The sequence below is a fragment of the Takifugu rubripes genome, chromosome 20 (genome assembly GCF_901000725.2).
Source record: "Takifugu rubripes chromosome 20, fTakRub1.2, whole genome shotgun sequence".
Classification (NCBI taxonomy): domain Eukaryota; kingdom Metazoa; phylum Chordata; class Actinopteri; order Tetraodontiformes; family Tetraodontidae; genus Takifugu; species Takifugu rubripes.
The window spans coordinates 13,516,923-13,541,268 of NC_042304.1; the positions used below are offsets into that span (position 1 = coordinate 13,516,923).

The following is a 24,346-nucleotide window of genomic DNA, read 5'->3' on the forward strand; positions in this document are numbered from 1 at the left end:
TTATAAAGCACGTTTCCACTTGAACATGACAATATTCTGACTCTAAATCACAAGAATATAAAACGTGGTCAACCACAATAGTTCAGAGCGGGTATGCGGTTCAGAAAGCGACAAGATGAACAATGAATGTTGCAACTCCGTCTGTATAATCACTTTACGGCACTTTAATTCTCATACGCGTGTTAACCCCGCCCACCCGGGGTTGCGTCACGCGGTGCGTAGCGGTCACGCGGGTTGGGTTGTATGAGAGCGCGCTTTCCGTCCCCGCTGACCGAGCACGCTCACACAGCCAGTCCAGACGAGATCCGCTGTGGACGTTCCGACGGAGACGAGGAGAGTCAAGCGAGCCGAGCCGAGCCGAGCCTGAGCCGCGTCTTTATTCTACAACGAAACCACCGACTCTGAATTGGCTTTAAATATGTCTGACATCGTTCGCTGTCAATCGCCTCAGGTAAGAAATTTCTCTGTTTTAAAGCGACGTTTGGCGTCTTTGTCAGAGGTTATACGATTTCAAAAAATTATAATAATAAAAAACCCGCCCACGCTCTATCAACGTGAGTGGCCAGGTTAGTTATCTACCAACTGGTGGATTAGACCTGGTCAATGAGGAAAATGCGGGAAAATAATGCCACTTCGCGTTTCCTTCCAACGGGCGCGGACAATGTCGCACATACCGCCGCTTTCAGCGAGGCTAATGACGCGCACATTTAGCTCACGCTGCCAGCTAACGGGATGGAGGACTCGACTCGGCCGAACGTGCTTGAACCGGTCTGGTCCAAGAAACGCGACCGACGCGGCCGTTTTCAGGCTGAACATCCCCGCTAAGCAGCAGGTTGTGTTGATGGAGGGTTTAACGTGACACGCACTACTTTAATGACCCGCCAGACCTCGTTAGCTGTTCCAGGCGGACGCGTAGCTAAGCACCGTATATCGGTGCTGGTATGCTTCTATAGTCTTGGTAAATGGACCGCTTCAGTCGGATATCCTGACCTACTTTGTCGCACAGACGCCCCCCCCCCCCCGGCGCATCGGCACCCATCGTGGCCGTGGTGCGGCAGCTGCACCGGGGGAGGAAGCGACGCGGGCGGATTAATGCGAAGCGCTGCAGCAGATAGATGGTTGACCAGCTTTCTGTCCTTAACTAGTACGATATTTTGTCAGATATTTATGGCCTTTGAACGGTTTGGACGCCAGATTGACGCCAGTGTAGCTGTCGGCTTAGGACCAGATTGATTGCGCCGTATCGATTTTCCTATTAAACGATCCAGCCGATTCTCGGCGTTTCTTTTTGGTGCACAGATGTTCTCCTCCGTCTGGACACGGTATGCCATGATGGCGTTTGACCTACTGGTCTCTTTATCCACTTCTGCAGCTGGTAGCCATGTGGCCTATTCTCAAATACGGGAACGATGATCACGGAGAAGTCTATATTTAGCTCACAAGCTTTACAATTATAACCGCCATCATACATGTGTGACACTGGGAGCATTTCAAATAATGGCTCTGTTTTAAAAAAAATCTTCTGTCAAATCATATTCACATTGAGTATTTTTATTCTTCAATCGCATCAGTCTGTTGAGCAGCACTAATCAACTCAAAAGCGAGGTTTTTCCCCCATTTTCGCAGACAGAATGGCTGTAATGTTCTCCCTCACTGCTGTAAATTTCCACGCTGGAAAAACCAGGCGAAATAACCTGCAACGCCTCTCTTCACCACTGGGGGCGGGGTCCCTTTTGTTCTGTGACGTCTTCCTCTTCTCTTTTATGCATTTTTAACGGCACTGCTTTGCTCTCTGTGCATCCTTTAACTGTGACCATCATCCCCACCGTTGTCAGTCCAATCGGTCCTCAAGTCTGGTTTTTTGGGTATGTCATCTGAGGATATTGCCCCTATTAATCCATTATTGTTGCAGCCTGACCAAGAGAAACTATTTCCAACAATAAATGCGTGTGTTCGCAGCTGTGAATAGGTTGTGAACTCCTTATTGACATGGATTTATCTAGACAGCTGAGGTCGGGCTGTGTGTTAAGCGAGAACTGAGAATAGAGGTGGAAACTAAGCTTTTTTGGACTTGTCATGTGAAGGATTTGGACTAAATGTGGACAAATTGGGCATTTCCCTCACAGGGAGTCTGCCAGATGTTGCATAACTACTCATAACTGGGCCAGTGTTTTCCCCATCCACATAAGAATGAATTATTAAGCTTTTAGCCCCTTCTATATTTCTTTTTAGCTTGGCCTCGGGTTTAAGATACCAACTTTTTACATTTGTACATAGAGGCTGATCAGAAGTTTCAAAAAGGGTTAAGAGGGCAGCCTGGCGACGGGTTGCTCATGCAAAGTGAGGCTACACAGGAACACATGGAGGGATAAAAATTTCATGTTCTGGGGCAGCTGCACGCTGTCTTCTCTGTGGTAGAAAATGGTGATTAAAAACTAGTCATTTACAATGTAAATTATTAATTCGGCATCAAATTAAAGGTTTCAAGGTGGCCCGTCTAAGCTCCTAGACAAATAAATCAGTTTAAATCTTGTTGGTTCAAGACAGAACTGCAGTGAAGCTCTTTTAATAGTACCGGTATGTAAGAATATCGTGCAAATAAATAAGGTTTTGTCCTACGAGAGGGGCTGGCTCTGTCCGGTGGGCCCGGGATGCTTGACACACACATATGGCTGAAGAGACTTTGCAGGGTAACTCGACAGTTAAATTAAACTGTATTCGACTGGGTGTGGAAATGCTGCCACCAGTTATTCCAACCTGCTTTTTCCATGTGGGGCAGTAGTTGGAATACAAGATCCTATAGAGAGGAGCTATTCAGGGGGGGGGGGGCTCTTGCATAAGGTGCAATTTAAGTGGCCTCCCTTCAGACAGCCTGGAGAATCCATTGAAGGCATCCTGTTTGCACTGGTTGAACAGCTGCTGCGGGGGTTTAAAATTCAAGATGGAACCTTTTACGAAGGGTGGAGTATGAAGCACGGGTTTGACTAACGATGAATGCAAATCGCTCGCTTTATTCCCGCATTCCCGAGAGCAGCTGAACGCATGAATTATGCGCCTCGGTTAATGTACAACTTTAGATTCGGTAAGGTCAAAAATGTCACAGCGAGGGGGGGCCAGCGTGCACAGCTTCCAGCCCACGTGCACGGCCACCTTAGCACTGACCACATGACACTGACGCGCGCTCGCATGCAAGGCTGCCAAGAAAAGGCGGCGTCTGTTTCACAGAAGCCACTTGTCCTCTCCTTCAAACTTATTTGAATATTTTCCCTGTTTTTTCCCCCCAGGTTATAATGCACGACCAACAGAGAATAAGTACAACTCTATAGCCAAAGGGATCCCGAGGACTTGATTACAGTCGCTTTAGCCTGATAGTTTGTCCTTGCGACTGCTCCTCTCGTCTCTTCTGCTGACTGGGTCGACTGGTATTTCTTCCAACACCTTTCCATCCCTCCACGGTGAAGAAGACCCGGGGTCCAGTGTTCTCTCCGTCTCCTTTACCTTCGCTTCCTGTTCTACACTTAGCAGTGGTGCTCCTGTGGATTTGCTTTATTCTCTATTAGGTAAGGCACTGACTAATGCATGGGACAGATTATAGAGTGTAAGGCACAGTGCACATTACAGGCACCTAATCCTAATCCTCTCTGGTCATCAATTAATAAAGATGTCCATTAGTGTTGCACAGCTGACAGAGGGCAGAGAACGAGCATGATTGGTGACTTTTATTTTCTTGAAAACAATGTCTTTTCAGAAAACCCCTAAATTCACCAAGATGACTCCAAATGGTTATTTGATCTTTGAGGATGAAAGTTTCCTGGACTCCACCGTGGCCAAAATGAACGCGCTGAGAAAGAGTGGTCAGTTCTGCGACGTTAGACTGCAGGTACGGTCGACCAACGCACCGGAATCTGCTCGGCAGCCTTTCGTTCTGTTGACACGGTTACCGTTTCCCATCCAGACACAAAGAGCCATGTGTTTTTAATGAATTGCTTTACTCTGATAATATTTGTTTACCCGTCGCATTAACGAGTTTGCTTAACGTTGGGTAGTCAGGTTTGTTTGGATTCTGTTGGGTCTCATCAAGTGGTATTTGTTTTGTGGCCCTGTGTTATACTTCCTGTTTGTTTTTCTGTTTCTGTCTAGGTTTGTGGTCATGAATTGATGGCTCACCGAGCTGTTCTGGCTTGCTGCAGCCCCTACCTGTTTGAGATCTTTAACAGCGACAATGAGCCTCATGGAGTCTCACTTGTCACCTTTGAGGACTTGGACCCGGAAGCTGTAGAGATCTTGCTGAACTATGCCTACACTGCCCAGTGAGTGGCACCTTTATGCCTCTCTGATATCAAGATTGCCTCTGCAGCCTTTTCTTTTCAACTGAACTAGCAAACTTGTTGTGCCGCAGGCTAAAGGCAGACAAGGAACTGGTCAAGGAAGTTTACTCTGCAGCCAAAAGGTTTAAGATGGACCGAGTCAAACAGGCATGTTTATTTTCCTCACCTTCCCAGTGGCACCACTTTATTTACACATAGCTTTCACTGATTTGCATATCCTGCTTATCCTCAGATTTGTGGCGACTACCTGCTCTCTAAAATGGATTCCCAGAACGCCATCTCTTTCCGTAATTTTGCCAGCTCTATGGGAGATGCTAGACTTTTGGACAAGGTGGACGCCTTCATACAGGATCATCTACTAGAAGTGTCTGAACAGGAGGACTTCCTGAAACTTCCCCGTCTCAAGGCGAGTTTAACTTACATGATATTAAAATGACAAGAGGCTTTCATGAACTGCTCATAATTAAGATGTTTAACGACTGATTTGCATCTCGTTAGAATGACATTTTTTCAGGGCTGCATTTAAGGGGGAAAAATGTGTCTTATTTAATTCGTCTTTACCAGAATCTCGTTGGCCTGGATATTTTCAGCATGACGTCTAACTAAATATGAGAAAAGATCATATGTGAAAATAAAATAAACATATCAATGTTGATACAATTGTTGATAGTGCTCCTTTGGTTTTGGGCTATTTGAACTTTTTAGTCATCTTATTTTATCACCATAAATGAATAAATATATCAGCTAATTAATTCAAACCTGTTGTTTGATATGTATATGGGTTAAAACGTTAAGGCCAAATAAAAGCAAGCAGGCATTCATGTCATTTAATAATTCAAATTAATAATTATCCTGTGAGATCCTGTTTGCCTGCGAGTGATGGGATCCATTTCTTCAGTTATTCTTTTGGTTCAGTAACTTTATTCCCGCTGAGCTCATGTCTTAACTCCTGTTTCCATCCCTTTTGTGTCTTTACAGTTAGAAGTAATGCTAGAAGACAACCTGACTCTGCCCAGCAACGGCAAGCTCTATTCAAAGGTGCTGAACTGGGTGCAGCGCAGCCTGTGGGAGAATGGAGAACAGCTGGAACGCCTAATGGAGGAGGTCAGTATTACAGTCTCAACTCTGGCTGGTCTTCAGTTCCTGTCCTGCCCATTCCTTTCCCTGACTGTTTTTGACATTAAGAAGTCGTTAAGGGGGCTGAAGTAGAACTGGCATGCCACAGTCATGCTTCTCTGTCAGGATTGTCTCTTTTCCCTCTGATTTGTTGAGGTTTTTGCAGTCAGAAACTCTGTACCCCCGAACCATACGACAAATTAGAGGTGAGCCAAAAAAGAGTTGCTGTTTGCTCTCTTTGCTCTTGCTTTTGTTGTTTCCACTGTTCTCGTTTGGGTCGTGGGTGGATTACATACAGCCCCGTCTGTTTTTTTTATTTTTTATTTTTTAAGGTTGTCTTCTCTTAAAAACAAAAGCGCAGGTTCTCAAAGGTGTGACCCTTGATTCAACTGTCTCGCTGCCTCTTTACTATCTGAACAGGTGCGCGTTTGTTGCTGCCACACTAACAGCCGCTCCTCCCCGTTGATTTATCTCCTGTAGGTTTATTAGCAGCAGCAGGAGACCCGACTGAGGAGCCAGGACTGAGCCACATGGGTAATGAGTCAGAGGACGGAGAGGAGCACTACTGCCTCTCTGCAACCTCTCTATGCAGCCCAGCAACACTGCTCTCACCTATCTGTGCAAACATGAACGGATGTATTTATATTACTCAAACACTTCAGATAAAAACAAATTTATTTATCTTTTTAAAGTGGGTTTTTAAAAAAAAAAGAAAAAAAAGAATTGAAACTCCAGACAGCATTTTGCAGAAGTGATGCTTTGTGCGTCTCACGACATTCTTGTTAAAGTGATGCCTTTATTTTGTAATCGTCAATCTTTTCGGATAATGACCGGTTAGCCTGGTCTTGCTAGTGGGCTACTGTTAAGTCATCTGGATTTGACTGCCGTCACAATGACCAGCTCTTCAGCTGAAGGACCACTTTCCAAGCAGCGCGGCCCCCAGGCCCTCCTCTTCATTCACCTTGGAAGATTTTTCCACATGCAACCTTTTCTTCTTCACCACCTCCCTCTTTTTTTAGATGCAAATTGAGGAGACCCCATTATCAGATACCCTTTGAGCTCAGGCTCCTTTACTCCATGTGGTGGCAGCCGTGATGTGTCTTTCCAAGGGAAGCTTTCAAACCAAGCAAGGATCCAGACATTCATCCCTTCCCCCCTCTTCTTCACAGCACTGCCCCCCCCCCTTCCTCCCTCAAAGTGTGTTGCCATGGAGACAGCCACATGGGTGTGTTGTTCCTGTTTGTCTTGCAGGTACAAACGCTGTACTACTCACCTGACCATAAGCTGGTGGATAGAGGGCTGGTGATTGACGGGCAGAGTGAGGTGTTTGGTGGCGAGGAGGACCACCTTCAGTTTGTGCAGGTACTCGCCCTCTCTGCCTGGCATCGCTGCAGTTAAACCGCCATCTTTTGCTTGGCAGCGTGTAGCTTTGATGACAAAACCGTGCCTGGCCATGCATAACAATGCCCAGGGTGAGGGTGGGGGAAAAAAGGGGCCTATTTAAAATTTAGTCACAGATTAATGCAACTAGATTAGCAGGAAATAAGAGCCTCCTATTTTAGGCTCAGTCAATTCAATTCTGATGACTCATTCTGCAATCTTGAGCTGCTGGCATCGGCCTTGAGCTTCACTGTGTCAACTTTGTTAGACGGCTGGCTTAAATGGTAGATCAGGTTATGAGGGATTAAGCTGGTGTTGGCCACTGGCGAGGCTGTGGTGCAAGCATGGCTCCTGTAGCTGCACTGTGCTCTTGCAGAAGAGACCCGTGCGGGAAAGCACCCAGAGACAGATGAGCTGCAGCTCTTCAGGGAGTCTTTCACCCTCCAATCAAGCAACAAATGCCCCAAAACCCGCCCGAAGAGAGTGGAAGTACATTGCTTCTGAGAAAACCACAAGTAAGTGTAAATGGAGAAAAGCTGTCCGTGGAGGAAAACGGAAAAATATCCCAACTCGACCTGAGAACGGAGCCATTTTCTCCCTCATTTCCACAACTGTTGTCTTTCTAACCCTCCACTCTCATCCTTAGACAACACCTACCTGTGTCTGGCTGTCATGGACAGTGTGTTGTGTGTGATCTTCTTGCACGGCCGTAGCAGCCCCCAAACCTCCCCTTCTGCCACCCCCTGTTTGATGAAGAGCCTGAGCTTCGAGGCCCAGCCCAAGGAGCTGGAGGAGCAGCCCCTGTCTCCCATGCATTACGCTCGCTCCGGCCTGGGCACCGCGGCCCTGAACGGAAGGCTCATCGCGGCAGGTCAGAATATGCAGACGTGCTTTCAGTTTTAACGGGGGACGTTAGTGCGGAGCACCGTGGTGAGCGTGATGCCTCTGCTGCCTGCAGGAGGCTACAACAGAGAGGAGTGTCTGAGAACTGTGGAGTGTTACGACCCCAACGAGGACCGCTGGAGCTTTATCGCCCCCATGAGGACTCCGCGGGCTCGGTTCCAGATGGCAGTTCTTATGGTAAATCTCCCATTTTATCCTAAACCCTTCTGAAAGAAATGGATGGGTGGGCGTAACGAGGCCACGTAACGGCGGCGCTGCCCTCCCGCAGGGTCAGCTGTACGTGATTGGAGGCTCAAACGGACATTCTGATGAGCTGAGCTGCGGAGAGCGATACGATCCGCTGGCTGATGAATGGGTTCAGGTACCAGAGCTGAGGACCAACCGCTGCAACGCAGGTCCGTCGCTCCGTTCAATAACTCATTACTGTAGCAGAACAGCACATTTCCTGATGCCGGGCTGTTTTTGTTATCCAGGCGTCTGCTCCCTTAACAACAAGCTCTATGTTGTGGGCGGATCAGACCCCTGCGGGCAGAAGGGATTGAAGAACTGTGACGTTTTTGACCCCGTGACCAAAACTTGGTCCAATTGTGCCTCTCTCAACATCAGTAGGCGTCTACACTTCCCGATTGAATGATTCCCTCCGGAAATGGGAGTAGATTGACTGACTTCTGATTGACTTCTTCTTCTTCCCCAGGGAGGCACCAGGCAGCAGTGTGCGAGTTGGAGGGCTTCATGTATGTGGCTGGAGGAGCAGAGTCCTGGAACTGCCTCAACTCTGTGGAACGTTACAACCCCGAGAACAATACTTGGACCCTCGTAGCCCCCATGAATGTGGCCCGCCGGGGGGCCGGCATTGCTGTCCACGCAGGTGAGCTTGACTATACAACAGCCCAAACTCGCGTTCTTCTTCTCCTTCTTCTTCTGCTTAGCTGCTTTTCCCAGACGATCTGACCCGTCTCCCTCCGTCCAGGCAAACTGTTTGTCGTGGGCGGTTTCGACGGCTCCCACGCCCTCCGCTGCGTGGAGGTGTACGACCCCGCCCGCAACGACTGGAAGATGCTGGGCAGCATGACGTCTTCCCGCAGCAACGCGGGCCTGGCCATACTCGGCGAAACCATCTACGCCGTGGGCGGCTTCGACGGCAACGAGTTCCTCAACACGGTGGAGGTGTACAACCCTGCGACGGACGAGTGGAACGACTGCGCCAACACCCCGTCTCCTCCCTCCGATTGAAGGGGGGGGGGCAGGGTGGAGGGTTCGGAGCTTCACAGTGCTTCATCTTTTTTTCAAACTAACAGGCTTAGTGACGTAATCGTGTTTCGTGTTGTTCTGTGTATGAGTGTATCTGTGTGGGTGGGGGGTCGCCGGGACGAGGGGTCTTCAGTGAAGACTGACTTAAACATGGAGCGTGGGCACGATGGGGGGGGGGGGTTGGGTTGCTGCCCAAAGCAGCATGACGCCTTTGCATATTGCATACCTTTTTTTTTTTTTGTGCTGTAAACTTTTATTTCTTCCTCAATTTTGTCATATGCCAACATTTAATACACATTTAGTGCTTTTCTTTTTCCCTTGGAGTTAAGATTTGTTACTTTTGAGGGTTTTCAGAGCTCATAGTTGTTCACTTTAACAGTGGTTGTATGAAGTGGTGACAGTTGAAGGATTTTTATTTTTTTTGGAAAGGTTATTAATATTTCTGTTGTAGAAATGTAAGTTTCTCACATTTAAAGGTCAGTGGTTTATAGCCTTACTCAAGAATGCGAAGTGATAAACGCCCGTCATGCTTCGTCATTTAAAAAAAAAAAATTGCTTTTTGAAAATTATACAATGGCCTTTTTTATATTTTTATACACTGCTGATTTACCAGTAAAATAAGTAGTAGCAGACAGCTTAGATCAACGAATCTAACCAGTGCCAGTTTTAGTTTTTTCTTATTCTGTGCACTCGCCACACGCACAAACTTGCTTCTGCTAACCAGACTTACGTTATTGTGGTTTAGTTGTATAGTAACTGTACGTAGAGACGCAGCTCAACAAAGATCAGTTTTCTTTCCTCTTGTGTTTTAAATTGTCAGGCATTGGCAGATTCTTCTGGAAGGAATGTTAGAGTAAGAAATGATCACATTTGTAACATTTAATTAATAAATTGTTTAAACTGGATGGCTGCTGCCTCTTGTGTCGCTCTCTGCTCCTCTTTCATCCCATAATAAGATTCCCAGCGGTGGATTTGCTGCCCTACGACGGCAGAAACGTCTGCTTCTCCACGTCGTGCAAACACAAACCTTTATTTCCCCGGGGTCAGTTTGGCTCCCTCCTCCATGCTTCTGTAAATGTCTGAGTGGAGATTGAACTAAGCCGACTAAGCTCTGAGCAGGAAGGGATGACGGGCTTGACCCTTTTAAAGTTAACTGGGAATCACTGACCTGAGGATCCACCCTTGACCCGGAAACCCACCGTCACCTCGGGGGTGTGTGACTAATGCAGGCAAAGTGGCTTCCGTTAAAATCAGTTTGTTTTTTTAAAGCTTTTAGCCTGGAAAAATTAATTTTCCTCCAAAGAAACATCCTCCTAAAAAATGTGGACGTGTCCCGACTGAATGTCCTAACAAAACTTAATGTTGCAATGAGACAGGAAGTCCCCCTCCCCCCGCCTGACGTCTGATGCCTCTGTGGCGTAATCTCTGCCAGCGTCACCTGCGCTCTAATCCCCTGAGTCACCGTGCACCGGCGGCCACGTGCGCTCCCATCACAGGTGCTCAAGGACGGCAGCACACAGCTTACTGAGGCTCAAGCGGCCTGGAGATCACTCCAGCATAAAGAGGTGGGCAGGCAAGTGAAGAAATAGCTGTTTATTGGAAATAAATACTCAGGAGTTACATAAAATAAACAATCTGAAATTAATATTTTACATTTAAAACATTAACTCGATAAAATAAATAAAAAACGGAGGTAAAACAGTAAACAAAGATCTTCAACTGTGCTGCGTAATGAAAGCTTCACCAACAGCTTCAGCCTGTTAAAAGGCATAAACTCTGATGCTACATTTGGTCTTTGACAGCTTTGAGCTCAGTTTTTTGTTTTATTTTGGAGAATCACAGTGCAGGCTTCTAGCGGGCGCCGTCTTTGACCCCCCCCAGGTGATCCAGGCACACCTGAGCTCAATCCAAAGTATTTCTCCATTTTCCCCAAATATTTGTGTCCATCTCCAAGCCAGGACTATTCATTTTTGTCCAAGGCCAGTCCTTCACACTGACTCTGTCACTCTGCTCGTCCTCTAATCTGCTGGAATCCTCATACTTACGAACAATTCAGGGCAGAAGTTTAACCCTGTAAAGATATTTTATCCGCCCTGGCTAGCAGGAAGTCTGTGTTTGCCAAAAAAACCCCAAAAACAAATGCTGTGCAAACTTCAGCTCAAGCTTTACTTGAATTATGGATGGATGGCAACCTTCTGGAATTTATTGTTTACCTCAGCCTTGAGGTTAGCCCCCAGCCCAGTTAATCATCTGAGGGAGAGTGCTGCTGTTATTGGCTAATCCTCAACTAGAAAGCAAATAATCCCACCAAACTACTCAGATGTAGATGCCCTTAATCCCACCGAAGTGTTTGATGTTGAATTCTCAGTAAAAAAAACACAGGTTACAGTACAATAAAATTCCAAAATAGCCAAATTTCTCCTTCTAATTCTAAAACGATTCAAGATAAACAGAAACAAATATGACAGTTACAAACGAAGGCACTTGTCAGGGAACCTGTGACAAATTCAAGTCTGGAGGAACTCAATGAGCAGGTATAAAAGCAGCCGTCAGTGCAAAGGTGTGAGGTGCAGACACCTACATGGTGTGTTGATTGATGGTCCCAGCACAGTGATCCAGGGCCCCCTTTAGCTCCAGTAACTGGTTCCCTCCAACTCTCAGCTTCTCCCTGGGAAATAAGAAAAAAACCTGAATATTGAGACTCACTCATTTAAACCCCATTTTCCCCTCCACATGTTTCCAGCTGGTTTTGTTTGCATGCCCCTCTGGTAGGAGATCAATATTTCCTCATATATTAAAATGTTGATGTAACTAGAGATGTATATATAATATATATGCATACATATATAAATCTGTCTTTAGTGCTGCTTGTCACTGGTCTCCTGTAAAATGCTGAGATCTGTCCCAGGAGCATTTATAGAAAACCTTTGTAATTAGGAAATTCTGGCTGTAATTTAAAGCCTGACAGGAAGAATGGCACCAAGATCGATTGGAAATAAACAAATAACCCCGTGATCCACTGGCCGTTGCGTATTTGCAGCCAGCTGACCGACGGGTTGCAAATGTGTGAAGCTTCTAGATGCTGATTATGTGCAGGACAGAATGTCCCGGACAGACAAAAGAGCCTCTGTGGACACTTCTGGAAGCTCTGCAACACAATGGCAGAGATTTACGCACGTTTTAGCCTGGATGAATATTTCCTTCAATAGGCACAACACACACAACGCGCCCGTGTGTTTACAAGTGCACCGGCCAGAGCGCACGACCACATTAACCACAAACAGGCAAAAAGGAGCTTCCGCGCTGTTGACAGCGGTTGCCTAGCGAGCTGGGACGCGGAGGGAGCTTATCGCCTGTTTGTGTCCTCCTCTGCTTTGTTTCCACAGGAACATTATGTAACTGCCTAAAGAAGGAGGGAAGGAGGAGACGTGCCTACATCCTTCCTTCTACTTCCTCTTCTCCATTCAGTAGTACGAATGCCTGTTTTTATAACCTACATGTTCATTCCCAGGCTGTTGTTGGTTTGGTTTTGCATTCCAGGGCAGCCTGTGTGAAAGCTTCCTGTCGCTGTGTTTGAATTGACGAGCACGCCGCGCTCTCTCGTGACACGGAGTCACCTCAGCGCCGCGTACGCCTGGACACACGTTAACTCACTGGAGTCTGTCCAGAGGCAGGAGGAGAGGCGCTCTCACACAGGAACAGCATCACATGACAGACTGAAGTGAAACAAACGTCCCAACCAACATCTTCTTTTTGTTTGTTTTGGCTGCTACGTCCCTTTTAAGGTCATGGAAAGGGTGCTCAAGGCAGTGCACAGCCATGGGTGAGCTGCTGGTGAAGGTGTCCAGGCACCTCCCCGTCCTACTACAACACCTTCCACCTTTTGTCCCCACTGGGGGCCTCTCAGCTCAGTCCCCACCCCAAACCTCTACAGACAGTAAATCTACCTGGACCTGTGGGGCAGGAGGTCCTCTTGGCTGTCAGGAAGGAAGTTTCTATTGACTCAGACTCGTGTGAACTACAGGCGTTTGAAGGTGTCGGCCTTTAAAGAGTGACTCAGTTCAACGTCAGACCGACTTCAACTGTATGTACAAAGTCTAGAGAAAATGCTGCCGGTCTCCTTCACTTCCTCGGCTTGTTCATTTTATTAGACAGCAGAACACTGTTTCCTCCAGGACATCCTCCCTGGCTGTTACGTAAAGCTACAGTGTAAATATTGGCCTAATATAATGGTGACCAATATAGAAACTAATGTTAGTTAGAAGGTGTGAATCAACTTTCTAAAGACACACACACACACTCTCACTCACTTACACACACGCACACGCACACACACAGTGTGCACAGCATAGAGAACTAAAGTTCACATCATGTTTCAGTTGGCAAACCTTCCCTAGAAGCTTATCTGCAGCGAGCCCCACTCGTCCTGAAAGTGCTGATGACCGACAGGCCTCTCAGAAGCCCGATATAACTCGTTCCATCACGTGGGCACGGAAATCAAATATTTAAGGCCAAAGATAATGCACATGCCCTTGCATCACAGAGCGTAGCGGATGAATTATTTACAATCACAACACGGCCGCCCCACATTACAGCTGCGGCCTTGTGCAACACATGCTGGGATGACGCGACTGCTAAGTGACGGCAGAGCCCCGATGGGATGCAGCAGATGTTGCCTTTGATACCACCTAACTCTTAGTTTTGATCTGATTGGCTGCTCTGATCACCACGCTTGTCCCTCACAATATGTGTCAGCTATTGTAAAAACAACCACAACACAACTTCTGAAGGACTTAAGCAGTGGAATTATGAGTAAAGAAGCACCAGTGAGAACATAAACATTGTGTTCCATGCTAAAGATATATGGGCTGTTTCCATGGCAGCTGTTGGCGAGGGCAGGATTCGTCATAGTGTGTCTCTGCATTTTTTTTTGGGGGGGGGGGGGGGGGGTTAAAATGTAGTCATTTTTCATATGTTATCTTCTTGAGCATTTAAGGAGAAAATAAGAGGAGCATAGAGTCTAAAATGTTGGATCCAAATATAGAAATGACTGGGTGCAGCTGCAGTAAACCCATGACCATGATATATGAGAAGGAGTGGAGCCAAGAATAGGCAGGATAATGGGATTACAGCCTGTTAATATTTAGTCTTCAGAGATCAACTTTGAGGTGTTAATAAATACCCTGTGGGCCTGACAGAAAGACGAAAGGACCGAAAATCAACTCAATCTACAGGAGGATCCCAACATCAACCAGCTAATTAGACATTACAGATTATATAAACACACAACCAGCGCCGCTATAAAGAGACGCACATCCAAAGCTCGGTGAAACACTTTCTTTTACGATCTTTATGAGTCCATAAAAGCCCTCTCATGTCCCTGAAGCTCAAATGAAGTGCCGACGTTGCTACACCAGAGATCCATAAACCCTACGAGACAATGTGCGATTGTTTGTCCAACGGACTTGTCCTTATCGGGTCTCACTGCGCTCTACCTGAGGACGCATTAACCCAAACAATGTCGATAATGGGTTTGTTGACAAGGAGGTCGGCCGCTTGACAGCACTGTTGGGGACGTGCGAGGAGGGCAATTAAGATAAGACAGAGGACGTGCCGTTGGACAGCCACCGCTCAGACCTGCTCGGGCATGTTCTGGAACAATGCGTGCAGGAATTTCAAAGATGCTGCGAGCGATCGCTTCATCTGGTCACAGAAAAGCTGCAAATCCAGGAGGTGAATAAAGTCCATATGTATAAAGAACCCCACAGGAATCCAATTAAAAACCAAAAGTGTCTTACCGATACTCTTGTTGTGAGAAACAGTCGCAGAAGTCTTTAGCAGTAAATCTGGAATCCACTTTAACGATCTGAAACACAAGAGCGCCGCGCTAAAAATAAACGTGATGGGTTCCCCAGCAGCGGGCTGAAACAAAGGTCAAACAACTTTAATTAATGCTGTTGAGAAAGGACTGTGAAATGGCACCAACCTCGTTAGTTTCAATGACAGTGAGCAGCACCTGAACCTCCTCCGAGCCGGGAGCCGAGGACAAGATGCTGGGACAGAGAAGGAGAAGAGTCCCATCAAAGTCAAGCTTTCAAATACTTTAAGGCTTAGAATAACAATTGCTTCACACAGGGATGCAGAACTGATACTAAAAAGCTAATTAAATTCAAAAGGAACTTTGCAAACAGGTTTAACAACTTGACTCAATGTCCATGTAAGAACGACTGATCATTTGCTTGAATTAGCAAAAAACCCTCAAATCTAGTGAGTTACAACAGGACAAATCAATGACAGGAAGTCCTGATAGAATCTGCAGGAGACTGATCAGAATGGGGAGTGCTGGAATCAGCAGCCCATCTTGAGAATTCTAGCAGCTGTGTTAATAAGCAGCATGCAAGTGAGGAAGGCCTGCGTCATTCTGCATGTCCACAATGTATTTTTCATATCATAGCGGGTAAATTAAAAATCAAGCTGCCTCATGATCACCAAAGGAATGGAGATGAGTCAGCACTTTGTTCTCTACAATGGCCACTGTCTGTCGTTGCAGGACCAGCCTGCAGGGCTCTCAAGGCCGTCCTGATTACTGCAACAGCTTTGCTCCCCAAATTCTCTCCATCGTTGGAAACAAAAGAGCGCTTTAGTGTGAGGCCTGTTGTTGCCTGGTGGGAAAGGTGATCTTCACGGTCCAGTAGATTAGTCTGACCAGCACTAAAACAGAGTTTCAGAGCCATGAAAGCGTAAGTACAATATGCAGTGTGTCATCTGGCCTCTTTAGTCACTGAGCAAAGCAGGACCAGCGTCAGCGGGCGCAGGTGAACGACACTGCCTTTTTAAACAAAGTGTACCAACTGAAATGACATTTCGTGGTTACTGTAACTCTCTGTGAACTAGGTCAGAGGCCAGCGCCACCTGCTAGCGCTGTCATCGCTTGCAATCTTTCCGCTGAGCTCAAATTTTGCAGAAGGCAGATTGGAACATGTATATGCAAACGGCCCGGGAAAAAAGAGCTGAGGAAGGAAGGAGGGAACGCATCGACGTGATTGGACCAGATACCTGCTGAAGGCTTGAAGCAGCTGTGAGATCGTGGAGGACAGCTTGTACAAAAACAGCACCGCGTCCTGTGGCGGCGCAGGACCCCCCACGGGCTGAGAACATTGCATGGTGTGGGGGTCAAATCCCAACGCCTTGAATACGTTCATGCTGAAAATGACAAGAAAAGGGACGAGCAGATGGAAACAAATTTCAATTCCCTCCATTAATCCTCTGATGAGGAACTGAAAAGCAGACGGTTTACTTTCTGTAATTAGTTTTAATTGACACTTATTTAAATATTGTTAATAGTGCAACCGTCGTGCTAGTTTGAATGGACCGGTACATGATGAGCGGTGTTATTGCAGAACACTGTGCTCATTCCTGGGGGACACTTGTCCATTCTGAAGCCTGTGATATCATTCCACTATTCTTAACGAGAAGACTCCCATATTTTTCTCTGCTTTCTGACACATTCCACTCTTTTTTTTTAGTTCAGATCCTGTCCCACTGTAATCATGTCCCCCTCTCTTTTCCGTATGTGTAAAGAAAAAACAAATCCTAAATTCCTAATTCCTAAAAAAAAAAAAAACCAACTCAAACGTCACCCAGCTCCACTCACCTTGCTTCAATCACGCTGGACCAAACCTTCTCAAACAGAGCCCAAACTTCCTGGTGTGAGACCGGAGTGGTGGCGGGCTGACTGCCTTCATCATCGTCATCGTTCATGATGACGTCAGAACCGGGAGGGTCGCTCTGTTGTTGAGAGAACAACCAATAGTCCTGAAATGTTCCTCCTGTAACAGTTCTCAAACCTGGTTCTGACCTGTGGTGGCAGCTTATTGAAAAGACTGTCCATCACGGAGAGGGCACGGGGGACGTGACTTGACCTCATCCGAAACGCTTTCACAAGCTCTTTGGCGTCTTGGAGGGCGACTGAGGCTGCGCTGCGATCCACCGAGTTCCCTAAGAAAACACAATAGCCATGCAGGTGAGCCTTAAGAGTAGACAATGATCACAAAACATTAAAGAAGTGAAAATCACCTGGGCTTATTTATTTAAAACTGAACGTTCAGTCACTGAAGTGCTGATGCACTATTTTCTGATTATGTCTGTGATTCGAGGCTCGCTCCAAACAGACTCTATGCTGTTGTCTGCAGCAGAAGACTGAGGTCAAATTCAGGTTTTAATGAAAACAAAAACAGGCAGGCAGGGACAGGAAAGAGGAAAAGACACCAGTGAGAACTGAAAACCAGAGTATGAGGGTGGAAATAAAAGAATACGGTAAGTTTATTTATGCAGTAAAATGAATCCCCCGGGGCCCCGATGTAGTCCGCCAACTGAGAAATGATGCGATGTCATCATGTGACTGATGGTTACTGTTGATTTTAGGCTGTTTGAAGGTGCGAGAATCTTTATTATTTTATAACCCTTCATCTTTTTCCTAACCTATAAATCACACACATTTTGGTCACACTTTAAAGGCTGTAAACTGTTGACAAGAGAGCCGACAGCTGCAGTCAGTACTTTTCCACTCCTCCTCCTCCTCCTCCCTCCTGCTCTTCCTCCTCCTCCTCCTCTTCAGCTTGGGCACCGAACCAGCCTGCCAAGTAATCTAAAAACTGCGCTACTGTACCAAGGTTTTGCAGAGTAAGCACATACTGACATAAATCCTGCTGTACATACTGTACGTTCGGCCTGGACGGAAAAAGGGAAGCAGCGCGTACAGACTGAGGGTTAAACTCCCAACCACGCTTAGCGCTTTAGCCATCATGTAATTAAATCCAGAGCAAAAGGTGCTTCAGAGAGCGACTAAGCAGCTACCTGACACACATTTCTCTGTCCCCTTTCAGCCGATGGCCTGATTCTTTATGTAGTTCCGTGGGGGTGAGATGACATCATACAGAGTAATTCTGTATCTGATACATGACTCAGGATCTGGACACCATCCTACGGTGGTGTCGAGAAGAAGCGCCAGCATCACCCCCACCATCATCAATACTGTCAGCATTTATTGAGGTTGTAGTTAAGATGACTGTTGAGTAACTACAATATGAAACCAAATGTGTTTATTTCTTTTTCTATTGAGATGTTTCCAGTGACCTGATAGGTTCCTGACCAGTGACCCATTATCCACCACATATGTCCGGAAAGACTTTCGAGAACTTACGTGAGTGGAAGAAGTTGATGAGATTTAAAACCAGCTGCAGGTTTTTCCGTTGGACAAGCTGCCCAAAGACCGCGATCCAGTGCTTTTTCAGACACAGCAGGACATCTTGAAGAGTCCAGGGGGGTTTTCTATAAACCACCTGTGAAGTTGTGAAGCAAGATGTATGAATTACCTGAAAATCACCTAACTAAAGGTGTTTTTACTTGCTTAAACACATCATTTAAAGTAACCACATCTGCTAATAATGATTAATTACTGCCCACTGAAGTCAAATTGCAAAATTGAACTTCACCTCAAGCCACAGATCAGCATAAACAGCCTTCATTTCCACCTCTAACACATCCGCCAGCACGTCTCGCAGGCAGTCTTCTAATTGACACACTTCCTGGCTGACGTCCCATTGTGTCTTCTCTTCAACCTCTGTGTTGTTGAGCGGTTTATTTTCTGTCAGAGTTTCCACACAAACATGCATGTCATGTAAAAGACAAGACCAACAGGTTGTATTTAGAAAGCAACTCACCAAATACTGGTAACGAGGTTTGAGTGCTGGTGTGAGGTATCGTAGAGGCCTTTAAATGCTGCAGAGGTGGATTACTGTGTTTGAACCTCTTAACCTCTGACTCCAAATCCTTCTTGCTAAAGGCCTTGACCCCACATAGAAGAGCCTTGCTGCATAGGTTCTTATCATTACTACAGATGACAAAGGGGATTAAATTAAGTCACACACTGCCATGACAACATAATTCAAATTTGGTGCAATTAATTTTCCACCCATTGGATAGTACCTTCATTTTTTGTTTGTGTATTATGCCCATTTTCTTGTGCTGTTTCTTGGTGTGTTCATGGTTGATTGTGTGTTGGTCTCAATAAAAGTTACTATGTGGCTATTTTTTTATTGTATATTACGTGCATTTAAGTCCCACAAACACATAAAGTGCACAGTTACTCATTTTATTGCTTCACTTATCTCACAGCATTAACGCTACCGCAGCTTCTCTATCACCGTCTGCCTGATAAGTGTGTCACATGTTTAACAATCTATTAGCCTCTCTAACGTTTGACGATAAGTGTAAGATCTATTGTTAAATTTGACATTTTAAAAAAAGGCAGCAGGCATTGTAATTTCCAAGTGAAGAAAAGAGCCCAGCAAGTAAACAGTGGGAAAAGTGTCATCAGTTGCAGCAAACGTTAGCGTTGTCGGTAATATAATAGTAAAAGCCGACAAATAAAACGTTGCCCTATCCATCCGTCCTATTATTTAGCGAAACAATCGATGCGACTATCTGGAAACTGGCAGAAAGCAGGTCAGGGCCATTACGGCATGAAAGACAAATAAATAAATAAATCTCTGAACTGAACCCAGAATTGCCCGTTCAGCACGTCCATTCTTGCACAACAATGTCTGTTCATGTCATCCTAACTGGAACTATCTGGCTGGGTCTGTTCACAGTCACATGCGTGTTTTTTATTTACAGAGGACACACACTCGGCGACTGAAGCAGCATGCGAGTAGAGGAAGAGGGGGACTCACGTGCACAAGATGAGAGCACACTCTGGGTACAGATTCTGGTACTGCAGGCAGCACTGCAGCACTCTGTCGTCATTATTCTCAGCTTTCAGACCCTCTGGGGACAAAAGTGAAAGATGACATGTCAGCTTCTGTTGAAAGAAGAATTAATGATGAATTGGGGTAAACAGTTAAACCACACACAAAAATGCAGTGTAACAGGAAGGAAATTTTAGGTCTCTTAAGGTGAGTGTCCGGTATCAAACAAAAAATGAAGAAGTGAAGGATTAAATATGGATCATATCAAGAGTCCAATACAAATTGTGTAGCTGAGAACTGAGAAGTGCTACAACTAAATATGCCCTTCATAGACGCCAAGGTTTTGTTATGAAGATACTATCTTGGAATCACTTGGAACCACTTTATGCGGGTTGACTGAGCAGGTCACAAAACACGAGAACAGTCTCCTTGGAAATCCATTGTTCTTGGCGAGTTTGGATTATTTACACAGCACAGGGAGACAAACATTGCCTTTTTCCTGGAATCATACTTACATAAAAAAATGTGCCTACAGGTAAATCACCAGATTACACATTAAATTTAAAGCAATTCCTCCTAATATAGGTAGCAAACTAGTAACAAAAGAACCAGATTTCACAAATCAGATGTCTTTTTGGTTCTCTCTCTAATTGAATCCACTCACTCTAAATCCACCCTCGAGGTTTTATGTTCTATTTCCATTGCAAAAGTCACTTACGACTGCTCTCAGCAGCTTGCTGCATGGACTGACCCCACAGCCGAGGCTCCCGGTTCTTCAGCGTGTTGTATATGTAGGAGATGGCAGGAATGGCCAGGTGAGCCACGGAGCTAGACAGGTCTTTTTCTCTTTTAAGGAAATCCAACTCCTGAAGAACAACCCAGGGAATCAGGATATAAGGGAACGTGATCTCTGCAAGAACGTTAAAAGGCAGTAAATCACCATTTACATCCCATCATTGAGATATATATATAAATAAAATGTCATATATTGAGTGTTTTCCTATTATAAAGCATTTTATAAACTAAAAACACCTGAACATGTTTTCTGTTATTATGATAATGCAATAAAATATGTACTTAATCAAGTAAACCTAAGACTTAAACAAAAGGGAGTTTCAGGGAAATACACCTTTTTCCATTGCTGGTTGTGTACAAACCTTAAAATAGAAACTATTTATTTTTGGCCAGGCCCAAACCAAATGGTTAATGATTGGCTTCCTAGGAGCACACATCCACCAACAGCTGAAAGAACCTGAATGGTAGCTATGCTGAGCCTGATAAAATACCTGATGAGACGCTTCCAGCCAAATAACAAGTTTAAGCTCAATATCAGGGATCTTCTTAAAGCAGCGCTTCTCAAATAGTGGGGCGCGCCCCCCCGCGTGTGACCCCGGAGAACATATTTATTTATTTTTTTTCCGTACTAGAAAAAAGTGTAATTGCACATCCCGCGCGCACACACCACAGAGCAAGAGATAGGAAGTGCAGTGAACAAACCACCAAGAGACAGCATGAAAAAATACTTAACAGTGATGAAAAGAAAGGCAGAGAGAGACGGAGATAATGAGACATACGAAAGTCTCCCGAAAGCTAAGACGAGGAAATATGACGAAGCATATATAGCGCTTGGCTTCACTGCGACTACGGTAGGAGACGAGGAAAGACCGGTGTGTTTACTGTGTCTAAAAATGTTGGCAGGACAGCATGGAACCAAATAAATGAAGGCGTCACTTAAAGACATTACACCCCAGTCACGCTGATCAGCCCCTTGAGTTTTTTCGGCAAAAACGTGCCGAATATTGGCAACAATCATCCCGCTTTGGTCTATATTTCTTTCTTTTTTTGTTTTCTTTAATATTAATAAGGATACAATGTTATGCAGAGGTGTACTTATAACAATTTCATAGACAAATGATACTAATTATAGTCACGGCGGGGGGGGGGGGGCGCAAAATGTTTTCTTCTTCCTGGGGGGGGGGGGGGGGGGGGGCGTAACAGAAAATAATTGAGAAGCACTGTCTTAAAGGCAGCTGTTTGTTTCCCTGGTTTTACATATATGATAGTGGCTATTTTAATCTCCTGTAGCCCACTATAAAGTCTAGAGATAACCTTTTGAGAGAGCTCTTTTGGTGTTGGCGTACCTGAAGAAATCCCTATTTTTAAGACCACGTAGTCTTTTGAACATCAACAGATATTGTGTATTACATAGGAGAAACCTTCTTTGACAAAAATCAAAACTTTGACCATGTAAAATACCTGCAAGGCCGTGAGATCTGATGCGTTTAATATAATCCAAGTGGCTCAGCAGAATGTTGGTGTCTAAAACCAAGATCAGATCTTGCTGAGAAGGTTGTCTGCCTGCAAAAAGAAAGGTTGAGAGCAGGAAGTTGACTGAAGTTAAATGGTATGCAACACGATTTACTGCAAAAAAGCCCCCCCAAAAAACATTGGAAGTAACAAAATCAGACCTAAGGTTGTAAATTGTTTTAAAACAGCCTTTTCAAACAACTATCTAGATCTCTAGGTTGAATCTGTAGCTTTTCAGACTCACAGTGTGTGTTTGCAGCTCCATCTTCTGTGAGGTCCATGTCTATGCAGGTGAGCTTCCCAGAGCTGTGAGTCACAGTCACTTCCAAACTTCTCTTGGAGCGGGCCAGATGAAGCTCCTCCACCACTTGCATCTACAGATTACAACAATGCAATCGAGGTGCATTTTAAACTCCTGTGACATCAAAATATTTGTTCTTTTCTTTTACTACGAGCAGTTAAACTGTGGCCAAGTAATAAGAAATGTTGCGTTTCGTTACCTCGTCTTGCTCAGGGTTAGTGGCTGTGGTGGGGGTGTCTGGGAGGTGGGAGGACGAAGATAGTCCCTCATTTCTGGTGTCACATGAGAGATGCTGGCTAGCATCGCTGCAAATTTGAGACCGGTGGAAATTCTCAGACCTAGAAAGGTCATTTTCATGTTCGTGGTGTCTGTTTGTAGATGCAGATGTGGAGGTCTTCCCTGTGATTTCTGCTTGATCCCGATGAACCGTTTTGGGGATCTTAAAACTGGGAAGAGGGGCGGCTTCCAGTGACCAAACTGGATGCTTAAGAGATTCTGGCGTAGCTGCCTTATGTGATGCTGATTTGACAGGGGAAGCATTTTTCACTGGGTTTGAAATGCCTTTGGTCTTGGAGGTTGTGTCTGGGGATAAAAAAGACACCGCGGATGTTTCTGCTTCACTGCGTAGCCTTTTTGGGGACAAATCCTTGAAAGGCTTTTCCTTTTCTTGCAGTAATAGCTCCCCGGAGATGGATTTGCTCTCGGCTGGCTCCCTGGTCTTTGCATTGCAATTTTTTTCATTCCTTGAATACTTCCTCGCCCTGCCGAATATTTTCTGTATCCTCTGTTCACGTTCACTTAACAGCTTTACTTTGGCTGACGTCCTCTGATGAGACTGTTCATCACAAGTGCGTCGAGACTTTGATTTCTGATAAACGTCACTGCTTACACTGAATGACTTCCAGGATTCCTTTTCCACAGTCTTAGTGCTACTGACTGTCTTAGTGCTACTGACAAGGTGTTTGTCTTGAACAGAAAAAGAGACGTTAGTATGTGAAGGTTTAACTTCCTTAGAAGATCTCTGCTTGTACACAGGCTCTTTTGTTTGAGGTGAGCATCGGGAGACTTCGTTGACCACTTTCTTTTCACGTTTAGGTGCATAGCTGAATATGAGAAGACAAAAGGAAAATAACTGAAGATGCATCAAAAAAGGAACCTCTTCAGCAAAAGAGCGGGGATATTTTGTGAGATATCTTACCATTCATCACTTTTAATATCTTTCCTTCTTTTGACAGTTCTGTATTTTTTGGTGGTATCATGCTTTTTGGATTTCTAAAAGAATGAAGGGGAGGAAAAAAAAGTCAAATATTACCATGGTTTTCAGATGTTTTTTTCAATCTTTTATAAAATAATTTTCATAAGCAGGGCAGAGTCTCTTTTGCACAAGTTTTAAGAAAAGGACCAAAGTCTTGTTTATTCAACTCATGTGAAGCTGCAATTACTTCAATATTACATTGTATGTTATTATATTTATTCACCAGCCAGCAGAATCAATTCAGCTATTTTAATGACTTTGACAATCACCTCTTCTTCCCTCGAGGGTGAAAACTTCTCTCGCCTTCTCTTGTGGGACTTTTTGCCCATTTCCCTGAGGGAGAGTTTTGCAGTTTTTATGGACCAATTTGACCGCAAATTAAATACGAGACATAAACAAACTTAAGTGACCACGGGAATGACTGTTTAATGCTACCGCAAAAGCAGTACTGTACTAACAGACCCGAACAGACTTAAAAATTTAAAAAAATAATAAAAAATGACCAGGAAATGCTATGTTTACGTTAATTGCGGTGCAGACTGTGAAATCCTAATCGCCAGTAAATCAATCGGCAAATCGGCAAACAGTAACTTATATAGGTAAAAACCAGAAACGATGACGTACATTCTTAATACTATATTGATATTACCTGCAAACATTAAATCAAACCTTGATTTGTTAAATTTATGGAGTAACCATTCCCCAAACACAACGTCAACCTAATCCGCACCCGGAAGTGATCTAATGAATCGACGCC

At 45.1% G+C, this 24,346-nt stretch overlaps 2 protein-coding genes across 2 annotated transcripts; one reads left to right on the forward strand and one right to left on the reverse strand.

Annotated features, from left to right (window-relative positions):
- Positions 1-268: 268 nt before the first annotated feature.
- Positions 269-9,883, forward strand: ivns1abpa (influenza virus NS1A binding protein a). The gene is made up of 15 exons (XM_003978438.3): positions 269-451; positions 3,285-3,560; positions 3,749-3,880; positions 4,141-4,310; positions 4,400-4,475; positions 4,561-4,734; positions 5,307-5,432; positions 6,696-6,806; positions 7,201-7,339; positions 7,471-7,695; positions 7,783-7,904; positions 7,996-8,122; positions 8,201-8,332; positions 8,422-8,595; positions 8,698-9,883. Exons 3-15 carry the CDS (start codon positions 3,770-3,772, stop codon positions 8,958-8,960), a joined length of 1,950 nt encoding a protein of 649 aa, XP_003978487.1. The 5' UTR covers positions 269-451; positions 3,285-3,560; positions 3,749-3,769; the 3' UTR covers positions 8,961-9,883.
- A 673-nt stretch (positions 9,884-10,556) lies between these two features.
- Positions 10,557-24,346, reverse strand: swt1 (SWT1 RNA endoribonuclease homolog). Its single transcript, XM_011619753.2, has 17 exons — positions 24,239-24,346; positions 23,859-23,922; positions 23,533-23,606; positions 22,534-23,437; positions 22,278-22,407; positions 21,983-22,084; positions 20,445-20,636; positions 19,712-19,805; positions 18,701-18,870; positions 18,473-18,624; positions 18,181-18,319; positions 16,837-16,976; positions 16,633-16,766; positions 16,035-16,181; positions 14,965-15,031; positions 14,777-14,844; positions 10,557-11,646 (listed from the first exon to the last, which is right to left on the reverse strand). The coding sequence occupies exons 2-17, from the start codon at positions 23,916-23,918 to the stop codon at positions 11,556-11,558; spliced, it is 2,664 nt and encodes an 887-aa protein (XP_011618055.2). The 5' UTR covers positions 23,919-23,922; positions 24,239-24,346; the 3' UTR covers positions 10,557-11,555.